Source organism: Macrobrachium nipponense, chromosome 46 (assembly GCF_015104395.2).
Source record: "Macrobrachium nipponense isolate FS-2020 chromosome 46, ASM1510439v2, whole genome shotgun sequence".
NCBI lineage: Eukaryota > Metazoa > Arthropoda > Malacostraca > Decapoda > Palaemonidae > Macrobrachium > Macrobrachium nipponense.
The window spans coordinates 27,538,806-27,556,632 of record NC_061106.1 but is presented as its reverse complement, the minus strand read 5'-3'; the positions used below and the strand labels follow the sequence as shown (position 1 = coordinate 27,556,632).

At 37.4% G+C, this 17,827-nt stretch overlaps 2 protein-coding genes across 4 annotated transcripts in view; one reads left to right on the top strand and one right to left on the bottom strand.

Moving 5' to 3' along the window:
- The window catches only part of LOC135214831 (sphingomyelin phosphodiesterase-like), a 94,617-nt gene extending 91,712 nt beyond the window's left edge, over nucleotides 1-2,905 (bottom strand). For 2 of the 3 annotated variants that reach the window (XM_064249225.1, XM_064249227.1), the window contains exon 1: nucleotides 2,656-2,905. The gene's annotated coding sequence lies outside the window, so the exon portion shown is untranslated. The remainder of the gene's footprint in view (nucleotides 1-2,655) is intronic. The other variant, XM_064249228.1, reaches the window with a different exon arrangement.
- Nucleotides 2,906-10,855: 7,950 nt separating this feature from the next.
- LOC135214678 (uncharacterized) lies at nucleotides 10,856-16,853 on the top strand. Its single transcript, XM_064249014.1, has 5 exons — nucleotides 10,856-10,934; nucleotides 11,300-11,480; nucleotides 13,896-14,072; nucleotides 14,547-14,667; nucleotides 16,510-16,853. The coding sequence occupies exons 1-5, from the start codon at nucleotides 10,856-10,858 to the stop codon at nucleotides 16,690-16,692; spliced, it is 741 nt and encodes a 246-aa protein (XP_064105084.1). The 3' UTR covers nucleotides 16,693-16,853.
- The last annotated feature ends 974 nt before the right edge of the window (nucleotides 16,854-17,827 follow it).

Genomic DNA, 17,827 nt, shown 5'->3' with positions numbered 1-17,827 from the left:
TCGTATCAAAGTTCCTAATAAAACGGCAAAAGCATTTCAGATATCACGTGAACATATGCGGACAGATACGTTAGTTGGAAAAAAATATTACGAATGAAAGTTGCACAATTCAATGCAGCCACATGATATAATTATATTACGTTGGAAATATGATTAACTTACATAAGGCCTATGAGGTTTAGTTTAGTTTTGTCTTGAGGTTGAACTTACTCCAGTTCCATTTGTATTTTCATACTGAACATTCGCTTTTGCTTTTAAAACTCATACATCTAGAAATAATTGTCATACAATGTAATTACTGTTGATTATTATAAATAATTAAGGAAACAAAACGATAATCATAATACTTTATATAATTCAAAAGTAGATGCAAGTCACCTATTCCTATCTTAGGAAAACGCGCACGAGTATTCGGAATTAGACCAGTAAAATACCTCTTGAAACAAGGAAGAAAATCGAGAAACTGCACATCACAAACGGCAGCAATAGTCGCAAAATTATTGCGGCAGCTACCGCACACCAGCAGTCCATCTCAATGCGTAGTACCATTGTCCCGTTACGCAATAGCACCAGAAGTTCTTCTCATGCAGCAGTAGTATTTATAAATAAGGCAAAAACTGCACTGACATGGCAGAGTAAGACATCGTCGCACTGCGTACATCATCATCATGTCATTATCCAATGCACACCAAAATAACACAAGCATGCAAACAGCTGTCTGAAATGGAGGACTAACCACTGCGTGAAAGTTTGCAGAAAACAACACACTAGGCAAACTATTTTACGTATTGTTCTGCTATTTTTCTTCACGAGAAACTCTCTCTCTCTCTCTCTGGATATATATATATATATATATATATATATATATATATATATATATATATATATATATATATATATATATATATATTCAGGCAGATTATTGTTCTGAATTATGAAACTATATTTTCAGTCTATATATCTTGGCGACGTCATTGTATACTTATCTCCACAATTAGGACACATGAGTAATAGCAAAGAGAAATGCCTCCGTGACACACACACACACACACACACACACACACAGAGAGCCTTACGACCTTACAGACCTTACAGTTCGTTGGGTTTGCCCAGGCAGGCCAGCCCCAAGGTCCCTCAGTATGCAGGCGCCTCTCCTATAATGTTTCTACAGAGAGAGCTTAACCAGACTTACAGACGCTTAAGTTTTCGTTCGGGTTGCCCAGGTCCCTCAGTGTGAGGCGCCTCTAATGTCTACCAGAGAGTTGCTAGTACATCTTCCGGTATATTTTGCATCTTCCAATCTTGGATGGTCTGGGATGCAGTTTAGATATTTGTCGAGCTTATTCTTAAACACATCTACGCTCACTCCTGATATATTCCTCAGATGAGCTGGCAACGCATTGAATAGACGCTGCATTATCGATGCTGGTGCGTAGTGGATTAATGTTCTGTGTGCTTTCCTTATTTTTCCTGGTATAGTTTTGGGCACTATTAATCTACCTCTGCTTGCTCTTTCTGATATTTTTAGTTCTGATATTTAGAGAGAGAGAGAGAGAGAGATGTCAGACGTATTTTTCAGAGAATGAGAAGGAAATCAATCTTTAAAAGAAATCGAATCTGATGGAGGGATGTAACAGTGACTTTTAAAAGCATTTAAAAGAATTTAACCCTGAGGCTTCTACGCACTCTTAAACAAGCATCATTCTTGAATTACAATGACATGGAAAATCTACCACATGGTACTTAGCATCGGGGATTCTAATCGACAAAAAAAAAAAGGGAAATAAAATCAAGGCAAGGTATCAAAGTGATAGTAAAGAACGTAGATGTGATTATTATTTACAAGTAAAGTTCTTCAATATAACTGGCAGCTAGCAGAGAACAATTCAGTTTACATGAACTTCGAAGAACAGACAAGCAACTTTCCTCCTTCCACACATACACACACACAATATAATATATATATATATATATATATATATATATATATATATAATATATTTATGTGTGTGTGTGTGTGTGTGTGTGTGTGTGTGTGTGTGTGTGTGTGTGCGTGTGTGTGCGTGTGGATGGAAATAGCAATAAGAGCAATCGAATTATAAAATGCGTTGAGTTCGGAGATTTGAAGTAGTAGTAAATATAGGTCAAGTTGTTGACCCACTGAGAAAAGGTGTGACATCACGAGCAAACGATATTAATGAAACACCGTTATGCCACTTCCGGTTCTCTCTCGTTTTCAGCCAATAAACGGTACAGGTGTAAATCTGTGTCTGTCTCTCGCGCAAATACGCACGCGCGTGCGCATACGCACAAAAATAACACACGTGCAGCGTTTAAACGAACATCCTAAAGCCATAATACTGAAACGGTATCAATCTTTCATTAGAGGAGAGTTACGCACTGAATCTGAAATTATCTATTGCTATGGACTGCACGTAAGTTATCTCAACCCATGAAGATGCGATATATTCATCACAAGCTGTAATAACTTCACTCTCACAGTAGAAAACGTCGCTATCATACCATCAGTTTTCTCATTTTTGTACACATTCCAACTCCGTTTCAACAAAACGAAGATAACAAAAAGTAAACTCTATAAACACTCAATAACTATTGGCCTTTCATCGAACTGAACACCGGTTGCAGATGACTTACTTGAATATCTTGCAGATCAGTCGACGTATATTTCCACCTTCTGGAAGAGGACTATGAACACAATCTCCCCAGTTACACTCCAGTTGTGCCACTCTTTAGATATTCCTTGGTAGATTCAGTTAAACTGAAAGTTGCTAAAAAAAAAATTGCGCTAAAGTGCAAGAGGGCCTGGATAAACGCCGCGTACCTCACCACCACTAAGTTACGACACACACTGACGGTCTCTGAGTCTCCGCCGGAGTCCGGACTCACACTTCTGAGCTGCGTTTGTTACGGGAAGGTGGAGGAAGCGGCTCCTCCCGTTTTGCCTAGTATCCACATCCTTTGCACCATTTTCTCCGCATTACTCTTCTCCCGCGGTTTGGAGAGTCCCTCAAACAACGGCATTCCTTGTTCGTTTGTTTTCTATTATTCCCTCGGCATTAGGAGCCAGTGCTCTAGGAAACATTAGCCAGAGATCTAATTTACCCACTGACTTTGTTCACTTATGGGACATTTTTACAGGTGAACGCTGTCCCAGGCCGCAGGTGTTATAGACCGATAAGTGGTGGTAGGACTTGGAAGCTGTAAAACAGCGAATGAAACTAGATCATAAGTGGGGAGTGTCAAAACATAATGCTTTGAAAGCGCCCACTCTTCTTCAAGCAGAAAACATGCAGAAAACGGAAGAGGCCAAACGTAACTGGATAAGGACGTTTAAGAAAACACTGACTAAATATTTCCTAACAAGACATTCGTAAAAGCGCGGGTAGTATTAATACTTATGAAATATCTTTAAAGGAAACGGAAATTGAGTAAAGATTTCCACTACTCGCATGAAGCGGCAAGGGCAGTAAAATTGTTAAACATAACTTCTTGTAAAAAAAATATTCACTTTGCAACATTTTTCGGGCTAGGGCGCAAAATGAAAGAAGTAAACAAAACTGAACCCCCCCTCTCTCTCTCTCCTCTCTCATCTCTCTCTCTCTTCTCCTCTCTCTCTCCTCTCTACTCCTTCTCTCCTCTCTATAATATATATATAATATATTATATATATTCGATATATATATAATATATATCTATATATATATATATAATATAACTATATATATATATAGTATATAATGTTATAATATATATTAAAATATATATAAAGGCATTTCCTGTCCAGTGTTTTTTATATACATACATACATATATATACAGCATTTCCTGTCCACTGCTTTATATACATACATACATATTTATATAGCATTTCCTGTCTACTGAATGTGGACGCAATGCTGCTCTCCAATTTTGGTTAACATAATGATAGATTATGTTATGTTATCAATCACTCCAGTTAACATGGCAAATGGTGTGATTTTATCATGCAATATGATATCTATTTAGCCTAGGGAAATGAAGGCTACTAGCAGATAAGTGTCGTATTCAGCTCTCTCTCTCTCTCTCTCCTCTCTGCTCTCCTCTCTATCTCTCTCTCTCTCTCTCTCTATATATATATATATATATGTGTGTGTGTGTGTGTGTGTGTGTGTTGAGTGATGTGTGTGTGTGTGAGTGTGATCAGTGTGACTGCGAGTGATATGCGTATGCTTTTGCCAGTTTGACCCCACAGAAGGCCCGGATTCTTTGGTTTCAATTGAGCACCTCAAATCTGTTTGGTTTTTAATCAAACGTAAGTTAAATAAGTAAACATCTAAAACGAAAATAGCTTCTTAGGGCAACAACAACCAAATGATAACAGCAACAACATCAGCATTAACAGACAAATGAAAATAATGGCAGTACTACTATATGACATTCATCCGTTAGGACCGAGTTGGGTATACCGTATACACCGAGGGAGGAAGCAACCGTATGACTAGAATAATTAATTATTATTGGTACCGAAACCACCGCCGACGTCACGTAGAAGACAAAGACAGTCTCGCCTTCCTCTCTCTCTCTTAATGTCAATACTAATAATACCTTCGGGCTTAGAAAGTTTAGAATTGCTCGTCTCGATACAGGCAATGTTGCTACTGGAGACTTGGACCTCGAATTGGTTGAGTATCTGCTGTACTACCTTGTGCATGTTTAGCTTACCTATTTATGGTTAATATTTTCTATTTTGGAATCTGGATTAGCAGCATATTATTTCTAGAGAAGATTATTTTCATGCTTGTCATCTTTACTAGGCTTAATGAGCATGAAAAGGGAATTACTTTTACAATACAATTTAATTGTTGCGTGCTTCGTCGTTATTAGATTTTTATGTAATAAATTAAGAAAAAAGCGAAATTTCCCAAAATTCCGGAATAAAGTAATAGGTTGCAATAAAGTTTAAGCGCAGATTAATTTTCTGTAAATTATGCCATTGGTATGGAGATTAGGCCTATTATATTTTGAGCAAACAAATATTTGCTGGAATTAAAACGGTATATGATTAGGATATTTTACACAGGTTACTCATAAGATTCCAAGAGTTTCGTCTATAAGGAATGCTAGAAATATAAGGGTAACGAATTCATTTAGACCTACAGCTCTCTTCTAGAATCCTATACATGTAATATTAAATATATATAGGTTCTAATACATCAGATAAGTTCACACTTGAATTCATAAGTTATCAAAATGTGGTCAGACAACAATTACAAATCTGTTTTTCACCATGAGTACGTGGCTTCAACTTAACAGTTATAGTCCTCATTCACCCTCTAACTGACGAATCGAGGCTGAGCTCTTCACTTAGAAATCTTCAACGGCAGCGCCCACCACTTGACATATAGGGCCACTTCCCTTCGTACCTGCGGTGAATAACTTTTTATATTCTAAAGATGAAACAAAAACTAGATGAGCAGTATATTGTTTCTTTAATTAGCAACCTTTTTGGAAGGTCATCAACACTGATGGCATGCATATCCCCAATTATCCACTAACGAGACCTCTTTATTTTCTGTGCCATGTGATATATATATATTATATATATATATATATATATATATATATATATACATATACATATATACACGCACACACACACACACACACACACAACACATATATATATTATATATATATATATATATATTATATAAATATATATATATATAATAAGTCATATCACATTACCTTGATTCATATACATACATCGAGCTACAAGTCCTTTAATATCTAATTCACTTCTACCTCGGAATTAGTATAATTTTCATATATGCTTAACCGAAGGGAATTTTTATTAGGCGATAATAGGATTGTCGCGCCCGGCGCGAACCCAAGACACCATACAAATCCAGGTGGAGTGGGTAATTAGCTTCACTGACGTCCTGGATTTGTATGGTGTCCTGGGTTCGTGCCCGGGCGCCGACAATTCTATCATCGCCTGATAAAATTCCCCCTCGCTTAAGCATATATGAAATATATTAATTCCGAGGTAGAGTGAATTAGATATTAATATATATATATATAATATATATATATATATATATATATATATCTATAATATATAGTATATACTATATATATAATATATATATATATATTTATATATATGTATATATATATATACTATATATATACTATCTTATATATAGATATATATATATATATATAATGATATATATATATATATATATTGGTTTTTTGTTCCAACAACTTTTCTGACTCAAATTCATAGCCCACTCCCTCTAGCTACTGTGTATGAAGTGTTGCCACGTATACAGATTCATCTTAAATATACAGTCTTTTCTACCTGATTAAAATTTCCACATTTATCTTGAAAAAACAAGCAAATTATACTGATTTTTTTAGGAGGCAACAGAAACCTAGTGCATTTTTCATTGAGTTCTTTAATTTCCAGTTGATTCAATATCATATTACTAACAAAGTATACTCTGTCCAACTTCATCATTATGAAAATTTGTTGCTTACTTCAATACTCAAAGTTTAATGTTATGGTGAAAGTGTTTTTCATCAATAAACCATTCCATTTCCTCTAAATTACGCCATTTCCAGTTGCATGTGCTAAAAAATAAGCTAAAAAATTCCTCAGTTTTTTTTTTATATAGGTTAACCAGTTTTGCAATATACAGATTTATTAAGATTTTTCAAATAATATCCAGATTATTGAAAAAAGTGGCACATCTGTGTGCATGTGAGCGCGCAAACCTGATCAGTTGCAAGAGGCAGGATATTAAAAATGAGGTAATCCAACTTGTCTTTCTCTTCGTTTGCACCTCGTTACCAAACCTTTGGTTTTGCTTGTCATAAAGCTGTGCATCGATAAATACACGTCCCACTTTTGCTCAAATGTATTTGTGTCGTAACAAATCTGGTATCAAAAACCTTTTCAGTTTTCAGTTGTTACTGCAGTCAAGATTGAGCACTCACTCTGCGCGTCTTGGTTCCTGATGGCGCCATCTTTTGCAGAAAACCAGTATCTTGTTTTTGAAGTAAGTTACCGTCGTCGTTTCTTTGTCACTGCTTTTGGATTTTTAACAAAACAATAATACTATTCAGTTTCAGTTTGTTGTCTGTGCGCGAAAGTGTTAAATACGATGGTGAAATGCTGATTTTACTGCGGAAAAAATGTATATTCATCTCGATGTTTGGTAGTTTCAGCTGACGTTGATCGTGTTCAAAGTGAAACTTCTCTGCGAGGATAGTGGACAGGGACCTTTTAAAAGTTCCTGCTTTGTGGATCTTCTAGACTCCAAATTGAAACCATGCGCAGGTAAGGTGTTCGGCTTTTGATGTTAATTACGTATATGTAAAAAGGTAGTTACGAAAACTTTACCACTGCTATTTACCGGGTTGATTGTATACGAGGTTAGACCTAGTTTCGAAGGCAGACGAAGCAAAGTTTTTATTTAAAATTTTTTTTAGTTGTCACAATGGTAGATCTAGGTACTTATCCGCGGCGGCCTAGACTATGGCAGTTGCGGTTTTTCTATGCAGTTTTACCTAGTAGTGAACAAGAATTTTAAGTAATATTTATTCGGACCACTGTAATTAACCCCCCAGGGGCCAGTACTAAACACGGCGAAATACATTAGACGCAATTGCCATAGTCTAGGCCACTGCGGATTGCTTCTGTAGAAATACCCTAAACACGGCGAATACCGTTGCACGCTCCATTCCCTAGTGGATGTCGTATCCGCGGTTAGGTTCCTTGCAGTCCGTGCGGACTGCTTCTGTAGAAATACCGCTTAGCCTAAACTAGGACACGATGTACTCGGGTAGGACCACCCCAGGTTGCTGTATTGTGCATAGCCTTATTAACTGGCCTTAGTTATGCAGTACCATTGTTTTTCGTCGTGGTCTTGTGCTTACCTATATGCATGATATTTAAAACTAAGTGCTGGTTTCGTCATTAGGACTATCATATGGTTTTGCTTGACTGCTGTTAATTTTTTGAGAACTGAATATAGTTTAGTGGAAAACTATGAAAATTTTAACTTTACGGCGGGTAGTAGTTACGTGCATCTAATATGCTAAAACATCACCTAACAGTTATGTCACATATTGAATGAGTAGATTCTTAAGTCACTGTGATTATGCAGTGTGCTTATAGAGAAGATTGATTTTACAAGCTTCCTATAATCACAGATAGCATCTTTTTATTGGTTTTGTTACTACTGAACCTTGTAATTATAGCATCTTTTAATTAATCTTTTACTACTGTACCTTGTAATTGTAATGATTTGTGATTGCCGAGATATTTATAGGATGTAGAAATTGTACCTCTTGCTTGTTTTCTTTTAAACAGTGGTATATTTATGGAGTACTTGATAAGCAGCTGAGGTAAAGGTTACTTTTGTAAGGATGCATCCTCGCCCGAACTAAGGTACCAGGTCGACCATTTCAGTTGCTTCACCTTTATGGATCCTGCTCCCAAGACTTGCCGCTTTAATTTAGCCTATCTTAACCTAATCTAGTCAAACTAGGATGCTGGATGTACTTAGCAGAGTGGGGGCAGGTTTGCTTTACTGCACCTGGCCCTCTTAACTTTGCTTACAGTTAAGGAATACTATTTTATTTTCATGTCTTTGTGCTTACATTCATGGTATATTTATAAATGAAGTGCTGGTGTCATCAGTAAGACTACCTCAGGGTTTTCCCTGACTGCAGTTAATTATAGGGTAAATTTTTACAATGGTTCCAACTCCGTAATTATGTATTTAATTTGTTTTACTGTTTTCTGAATGATTGTTTGTAATTCATGTGGGAAATGAGTGATTTTTTAGTTATTCTACACCCTTACTACATCCTACAAAAACTAATTTTCCACATATTTTACTGTCATAATCATTCAAAACATTACAAATACATAATTACCTAAGAAAAACTTGAGTTTGGAACTGTTGTCAAAATAAGCCAACTGGTTGCAAAGGGCAATTCTGAACCTAGTGGATCAACGCTATTGACATGGCACACTACCGGAGGGTGACGCAGTTTTAATTGTCAGTTTTTTAACATTGCTTTCAGTAAGGGGTTGGGGGAACGGTGCTTCGTGCCTTATCCACATTTTTAAAGATTCTTGGCAATATTATACTATACTGGCAAGTGGTAGTATTGCGCTGCGAACACTAGCCACAGTGGTTACAGGAGGTTAGCAATTACCGTACTGATATTCCTTTATCTTAACTAAATTTATACATTATTGCATACTACACTTAAAAACTTTCCACTGTTGCATGTAACACTCTATGTTCCTTTAAAAAATATACTTTGTGGCTCATATTCATAAAAATTATGAATTGCCTAAAAATATTGTATTCAAAATTACAGGAGGAACACAGACTGGACATAACTTCACTCCTTGAAAGATTGAACCAAATGTCAAGAGAAATGTCTTAGACACCTGTAAAATTTTCATCTGGTCACGTGACACCTAGATATGTAACATCATTACCCACAATGTAATTTTAGGGAACAACTAACTTCTATCAGATCCACAATGCAATTTTAAGGAAAAATAAACTTATCATAGCACAGACTGGACTGTGTCAGTGTTAAAGTAAAAAAAAAACAAAAAAAACTTAGAAATACTTTGAGGATGGTGATTATACACCCTTTCATATCTCTGATTTGGTGGATTTCCCCAAAAATGTTCAGAGACAAAGTTTGATCACTTTTTATGCCAAATGCATCTACAGTACTATAATTATTATAGAATAAGTTGGAACTGTTGTAAAATAATACTAATCATAGTTTGATGTTTGAGAACTGAGCATAGTTTCACTTAACAGTTATGTCACAGATTGAATGATTAGATTCTTGAAGTCACTGCAATTATGCAGTAAAAGTGTCTGGCACTTAATAATTTAACGTCGCACGTTTCTGTAAAAATGTGGACTTGCGTGAACATAAAGGTAGCATGTAACTACAGAGCAAGACAGGCCTAGTTTTATGGGTAGGTGTGTTTTCTCACACCTGGAGGATAATTAATTCTTTGTACAAAATAAGGAAAGTTCTTCATTACGTATGCTTGGAAAGCTTGAAGCGTTTTGCATTTATGGATAGGTTTTTGTTTTACTAATGAGATACGGCAGTTCCTGTAAGTACAGCTGTCCTTTTATTTGTGTTTTTTAGGAAAGCACTCCCTTGTTTGTCAGACCAACATAGATTTGGTTGCTGGGCAGTTCTCCTAGTATCTTATCCATGAAGTGTTGAAGGTCGTACCAGCATTTCAAAACCCAAAACAGCTGCAGTTGAAGGTGTGTCCTGAGGGGGGTTATGATGGCTGTTCTATCTATAACTTCCTTTGCAACCATGACTTGGTAGTACCCCTTCAGCAGCAAAATTATTGAATATTTTGGGGCCTTCTAGCAGGTTGGTTATGTTGGCGATGTTAGGCCGGGGGTATTGTGATATTTTGACATTGGGTCATCAGTAGTCACCGTAGGACTGCCATGTACTGTAAAGGTAACATGTAGTAGATTGAGGATGCCCTCATCTGGAGGCTTTCTGGCAGATTCCTGCCTGTTCCATGTCATGCTTGTTTGACGTAGGAGAGTTTGTCCAGGGCCAAACGTCTGAGGCGTGTGTGGACTGTAGTTCTTGATGTGGTGTTTTGCTGTGGCTTTTTAGGTTGTGCTGGAAGACGACTATGAATACTTTTGGAAATTCCTGAAGGATTTGATTTATCTCTGGCTCCGATGTGGGGTTTGTTGCTGTTCTTGGAGTGATGGGTACTATAAGGCTCTTGAATCGGCTGCAGTCTTGCTATGTCTACCAGCATGTTGTGGGCTTTCAGGAAGTCTGGTCCTATTAATAGTGCAATTGTGACATCTGCGGTGGTGAATGCTCAACTGTATGGTTTGCTGTTACTTGATAATTTTACTTGATAATTTCATAGTTCTTTTTCTATACATTTTAAGTGGGGTACTGCTGGTAGTAGATAACCTGCATAGTGCTGGGGGTGGGGATGAGGCGTTTGTGTGGGTTGGCTGGAACAGATGATTTGCATCCCCAGTGTTGATGAGGGCCTGTTAGTTGGACATTTCATCTGTGACAACGTGTGGAGTGCTTATGCTTGTACCTGGAAGAAAGACAGTGAAAGGTAGACTATTTCCCTTTACGAGCCCCTAGTCTGCCCATTGCTGACAGTTAGTTGCTTGGACTGCTGCTGCGGTCCTATTACATGTTTTTTTATTGGTACCTAACCATTCTCTTATTTTCAGGCCTTGCTCCCAAATCTCCAGAGGAGGAAATGGAGGCCATTTGTTCATTCTTCTTTATTGGTCCTATGTTTGTTCTTCCTGAAGTTTTGGAAGCTATGTATGGGAGTGGCAGGGCCCTCTGGCTTGCTGTCTGGTTGTTTCACTTTGATCCTGTGGTTGAGTGGATTCTGACTATGTCTGGGTGAGAAGAAATGTCTACCATTCTGTGGAATTCATGAAGGGACATGGTGGATGTGTGGCATATGGTGACTGTTTATGGCAACTCATCAGGAGGACCTGTCTCACAAGGCCTAGTGTTGTTTCTGGTAGACAATCTGTGGTGGGAATCCTTATTAGCTATTGTAGTTGTTTGTAGAAGTGTGACTGCCGTTGGTCTAGTATCGCTGATCCTACGTTGTCTAGGAATTTCCTAGCTCTGATGGCGGGGCATACTGAAGGACGACCTCAGTTGTGCCTTCAACATCATACATGGTGGTCTGTGGCTTGGCTAGCCATTGTGCGATTTGTTCGAAGACATCCAGCAAGAACTCTAGGATGGCGTTGGCTTTGCATGCTAATGATGTGACCAGCTTGGATCTGAAGATGGTCTCCGGTCTGTAGAACCAAGCCTCTAGAGGGGTTGTAAGTTTTGAAGTGGGCAGGTGGATGGATGCAGCTGCAGTTTTGACGCTGGTTGGGCTGGCGGTGTATTTCATCTGTGTGGTCACCAGTGTAGAGACAAGGTGAGTAAGAAGCAAAGTTTGGGTACTTTCATCAAGCAAAGGTAGCATCTAACATCAGAGCAAGACTGGCAAAATTTTACGGTTAGATGTTTCAAACAACAATTTTTTGTACAAAATAAGGAAAGTTTCCATTTCACATGATTCGAAAGCTTGAAATGTTACATTTACAGATAGTTTTGGTTTGACAAATCAGATACTGTAGTTCCTACAGGGGATGCACTTTAGGCATCACTACTTTGCAGTGTGCTTTTGACCCCATCGCTGCAACTCCTTTCGTTCCTTTTACTGTACCTCCTTTCATATTCTCTTCCATATTACTCTCCAATCTCCCCCAACAATTGATTCATTGTAACTGCGAGGTTTTCCTCCTGTTACAGCTTTCAGACCTTTTATGTTGGTTTCTGTTTCAGTACTGAATGACCTCATAAGTCCCAGTGCTTGGCCTTTGGCCCAGATGGTGTATTCAATTCAATTTGGAACTGAGAGGGTTCGACAGAGGCACATTTACTGCATATTGATGCTGTTTTTCAGCGAATGTGGCTAGTCTCTGCAAATAAGTTGATCAGGAATCAGTTGTGAATGTGGAAGATCTTTTGAAATAAAAAGATCTCTTGAAATTAAACATAGTGCTAGTTAACAGTGTGGTTTGGTGAACGTAGAAAGTTTATGAATCTTTAGTCTAATAGATTTGACAAACAACCAGCAAGTCCTCTTGGAACCATTCCCAGCCTATCTTGACCATTAAATTGGTCTTAACAGCATTTGAATCTGTGACAGCCTTTGTATTCCATCGTAGTTTACTGCAGACTCAAATCGCAAATAAAAAAAAATACATATTTGACAACTCTGAAACAAGGCTTAAGAAACTTGGCCTTTGTGAGAAGTTGCAACACCCACGAGCTACAAAATTAAATTTCCCTAAAAAGAAAACGTGAAACACGTTAAAAAACAAAAGATTCATATTAGTTTTACAGTAGGAAGCCATTAAAACGTTCAGTTTTATGAAATACGAAAGAAAATAGTTTTTTTATATAAACAGTAACTGAATTTAGACTTGCTCCTCGTTTTCCCACCGTTCTCTTCTTTAAGGGGTCGGTTGATTCGACGTTCTTCATCATCGCTAAAGAATAGAACTACTGCTTGACATATTTTTTGAGTATTTTAGGGTTTATTAGACAAGAAAGAGCTTACTTCTGCGAGTACTGTTTTAAATCTTTATCATGCTGATAAATTATAGCAGAGAAAGTGGTATACTTTATCAATACTAGTTTTGGGATTCGATGAAAAACACACTATTACCAGTTACAAATGCGGCCGAGTTAAGTTTGTTATGGTTCCCCATGACTAGTTTTCTTTAACATCGGTTTTAGTCGTTTTCTTTCATCAGTAATCTTCCTTGTGCTAGAGGATTCTCATGTAAAGTTTTTTTTTCTTCACCCATTTACATGTTCTTAAACACACAATCTCTCTCTCTCTCTCTCTCTCTCTCTCTCTCTCTCTCTCTCTCTCTCTCTCTCTCTCTCTCTCTCTCTCATACCGGATACTATGTACGTATGTACATAAAATTTGGTCTAGAATTTTAAGTCTGCAAGTTTTGATTATCGTTGAGGTAGCTGGATAGCTAGATAACATAGCCCCATTTTTGCATTGTACCGATCAGTAATTGTGGTAAGATGTGAAGAGAGTTATGAGGTCTTTTGTGATTTTCGGAATCTACAAGTAACACTTATCGTGCTAGAATGTTACACAGAAGGATTAAATTTGCACGCCTTGGTTTGATAAGATAAACCTAACCCTTCTGCGAATATACGTAGGCTTAGTATTGTTGCATAATGTGTTTACCTGAATGTTGTCATATTTTTTCCAGGGATATGAAGTTGGCAGTTCATAGCGGGGTTTGTAATATCCTGTCTTAACTTGTGCCAGGTGTACGGCAGACAAGTCACAGAACCTATAGCTGGAAGAAATGAAGATCCTACGTACAGATACGTGAAACCAAATCTTATTACAGAACTCCTCAACGCCGGTCAGGATATTAGAAAAAACTCGAGGTGAGGTCGTGATTTTGATCTGAGTAGTAGTCAGTTTCTTGTAGTTTGGTTAATGAAAGTTTTTATTTATTTATTTTTTATTTATTTATTTTTTTGAGTTCAAGAGGGGGAGCGTTTAAGGTGACAATCATAATCAGATGTTATTACCATGTATCAGAAATTCATTCAGGTTTTTTGTCATGTGAATTGTCAGTTTAGATGGGATTTTTAAATTTGCATTTTAATATATATATATATATATATATATATATATATATATATATATATATATATGTATTATATATATATATATTCGTATATATATCTATATATATATATATATAGTATATAAATATAAACTAATCATAAATGTCCTGACGGTTTCTCTGTATGTATGCGTGTTTTTCGGGATAATTTATTTAACTGTGTGCGAAAATTTGTGTGGCAGTGAAAAAAAAGCCTTTATTAATTAGTTTCATTCTATTTTTCCTGTAGCAAGGGGCTGGAGTATTACCTGAATAACTACGGACCCTTAGCCAAGATCATAGTCACAGATTTCATGGATTCGTTTGGCTTCGCCAGAAACCTCCAGCTCGCCATTCCTATAGTGGCCAAGGTGCGTTGCCCTTTTGTTAAGTGGTAGGTGAGAGATTAGTTGCAAAAAACACTGCCCATATTCATTAGTTTGTTCATACAGTGGATTATTACTTGTTGTCTAGACGAATGGCGGCAATGCATAACACGAAAACTACGACGCTATCAGTATTAGTCCTAAGTCAAAATATATGTTGCTGCCTGCTGGTAGATTCTGATTGTTTTAGGGGTGGGATTTATCGTACTTTGCACAGAAATTTTGTGGAATGTGAATGGACACACATCCTTTTCTCATTTCTTCTGGATTGACTCCTGTTATTCTTACCGGTTATCTCTGTAGAGACCCATCATTTAACTTTAGTTCAAAACAAGGTACTTTTTTTTATATACGAATTTTAATTTTCATTGATTTTTCTCACATTCTTCATCGGAGCATGCAAGCCCCACCATACCTTGCTCACGAGTATGATTGTTCACGTGAATGAAAATAAGATATACCGCTGTTGGTAATGTACGGTTACGAATGACGAAGTTAAGGTTAACTAACGACACTGAACTTACCATGTTGTGTACTAAAATTCATGTACGTACATAATTTTTGAAAGTGTGCATAGATTCAGTTTTTTCTTCCTTTATACTTCACTGTGAATACTATGAATACTTTAGTAAATTGTTTTTGCCGACTACCCCCACCACCTAGTTTTATTTGTTAGTACAGACTTTCGTTGGTGTTGCTATGGCTTATCTACATGTTACGTACTCTCGAGGTGTTAGTACTAAACATGGCGGAAGCTCTTTGGGACGCAGTGTTTAGTACTAGCCACTCGGGGATCAAAGTATACGTACACATTTCTATAGTGTGGGGTCGACATTATATTCATAAACGATGTCTTCGTGCGGTCGTCTACTTTACGTTTAACATACAGTGCCAGTACTAGCACCTTGGAATAGGTGACGCGTAGATAAGGCCGAAATAGCACCATTTCAGCTGACCTGCTTGGAAATTCTTTGAATCTCTTATCATTCGAAACCGGATTATTTCTGTAAGTTTACACACCCAGTGTATCTGTATATGGATGAAGTTTGTATTTGTGAGTGAATCTGAGCTGTATATATTTGGTAATACAATATCATGAATAAAACTCCAGCGCGTTGCAATGATGGGACATGTAAAGATAAACAGAACTAAGTAAAAAGAAAAAAAAAAAAAATTACCGCTTTGGTGCAACCTTTCAGATTAATGACTTGCTTTCCTACGTGACGTGCGACAGTTATCCAGATGGTTTCCTGTGTTTCGCATTTTAACTTTATCAAGGTGACGAAATTTAGTATATTTTTTGTAATCTGAAGGAAAATTTACGAGTTAGTCGTCCTGACAGAGAACATCTGACGTTGAGGGATCTCATCTGGAGGTGTTGAATTGATTTTAGCCATTCCCTGAACAATCTAAGATTGGTCAGAGTTCTTGGGGCTGTTCAGGGCCATTAGCTATATTTTTTTTTTCCCGTCTACGAACTTGAATCTTCAGTTTTCGCAGCCTTTTAAGGTTTGCTAAAATTGACTTAATGGTGCAGTTAAACTAAACTATGAAAAAATGTAGGTATACCAGACATGCTTAAATGGGCTCGCTTGTCAGCAGCTTGTATATGTAAAAGATGAAATTGGTTTCTTGTTAGTTCAGGATGAAGTAATTGCGTGATTAGGCTACTAGTATTTTGAGCCTGTATGCTGAGTTCAAAGTTTGTACTGTACGCATCTTGGAAATTGCTAGATTTACAGTTATTTTTGTTTGTTTGTCGCGTACTAGGCCTAAACTTTGCCCTGCGTAACTTACAGAATAAAGACCATTGCCTTGTTTTTCCAGATGTTGGTGATCATTCTCTACGCTGCCATGCAATTTCAGCCTTCACTGGAGGAGTTCAAGGAAACGGCTCGGTCTGCCTACGTTTTTCTGCTGAGTTTTAACTCTCCAGAACTAAACGTCATGAATGACATCACCGATAGGGTTTTTGAGGCACTAGATGGGGAACATGCTCCCCCACATTGATTTATACCTGGATTGCACGTTTATCGAGTTGGCTGTATTGAGAGATACGCAGCCAATGCAACATAAAGGAGAATTGTTTGTGAATGTCCATAACAGGAATCGTGTAACTGTGATCTGAATTTTACTAATAAAATAATTACGCAGGCCCTTTTTCTGAAAAATATTGTAGTTTTAGCCTTACAATAAACAATATTGCCTAGAGTTAAGTAAAAGCTGATTACAGTGTCTTTGAATCTACTAGTAAATGTTAAGCTATAAATGCTTTGCAGAGAAAGCATGCAAGCCAAGCTGGCGAAGTTTAACAGGAGTTTGAAAGGAAATTTTTCTCGTATGCAGTTAGGAAATACAAGGCGCTAAGGCAGTATGTATAAATGCATGTAGTTGAGCCGTTCAATTCTTAGCTTGATATGCTACTTAAGATACGCTTTGGTTAATTATAGGGCCAGCTGGGTCATGAGAATTGTCGAAAATATGGGACGAGCAAAGTATGAACAACGGGGAGGGATATGTCACTTATGAAGGATAAGTAGAATCTAGCTTAAACTGAAATCTGTCGGTATGGTAGTGTTGTGGACTCCTGTAACTTGTTTACCGTGTTGGCCAGTTGATGCTCACTAGTAAAGGCGTAAGTTCCCTTTTGGCGTATCATGAAGTCCCGAGAGAGTGCTTAGTGTTAGGGAATTTTCTGAACATAAGTTATTACTACTTGTCATTAGTTGACCAGGTACCAGTGCTTGGAATGTGGGTTAAATTATATATAAGTTTGACATTCTCTCTCTCTCTCTCTCTCTCTCTCTCTCTCTCTCTCTCTCTCTCTCTCTCTCTCTCTTATTGGTTGACCTCGTATGGAGTCCACGTAGACCCTCGAAAAAAAAAATACTCTCTCTCTCTCTCTCTCTCTCTCTCTCTCTCTCTCTCTCTCTCTCTCTCTCTCTCATATTTTCGTCAGGAGTTGACTATGCTAGCCATATTAATCTGAAAGGAGCTCGGAAATCTGTGATTCACTTTAAGTGCTTCAAGGCAGACTTGAGTAAACAGTATTGTAAAGGAAAAAATGAGTAATCAAACCATTTTTCTGGTGCTTGAGTGTTTTATTACACCTGCCTTTGTCACGAACACGAAGAGTAAAGTTGTC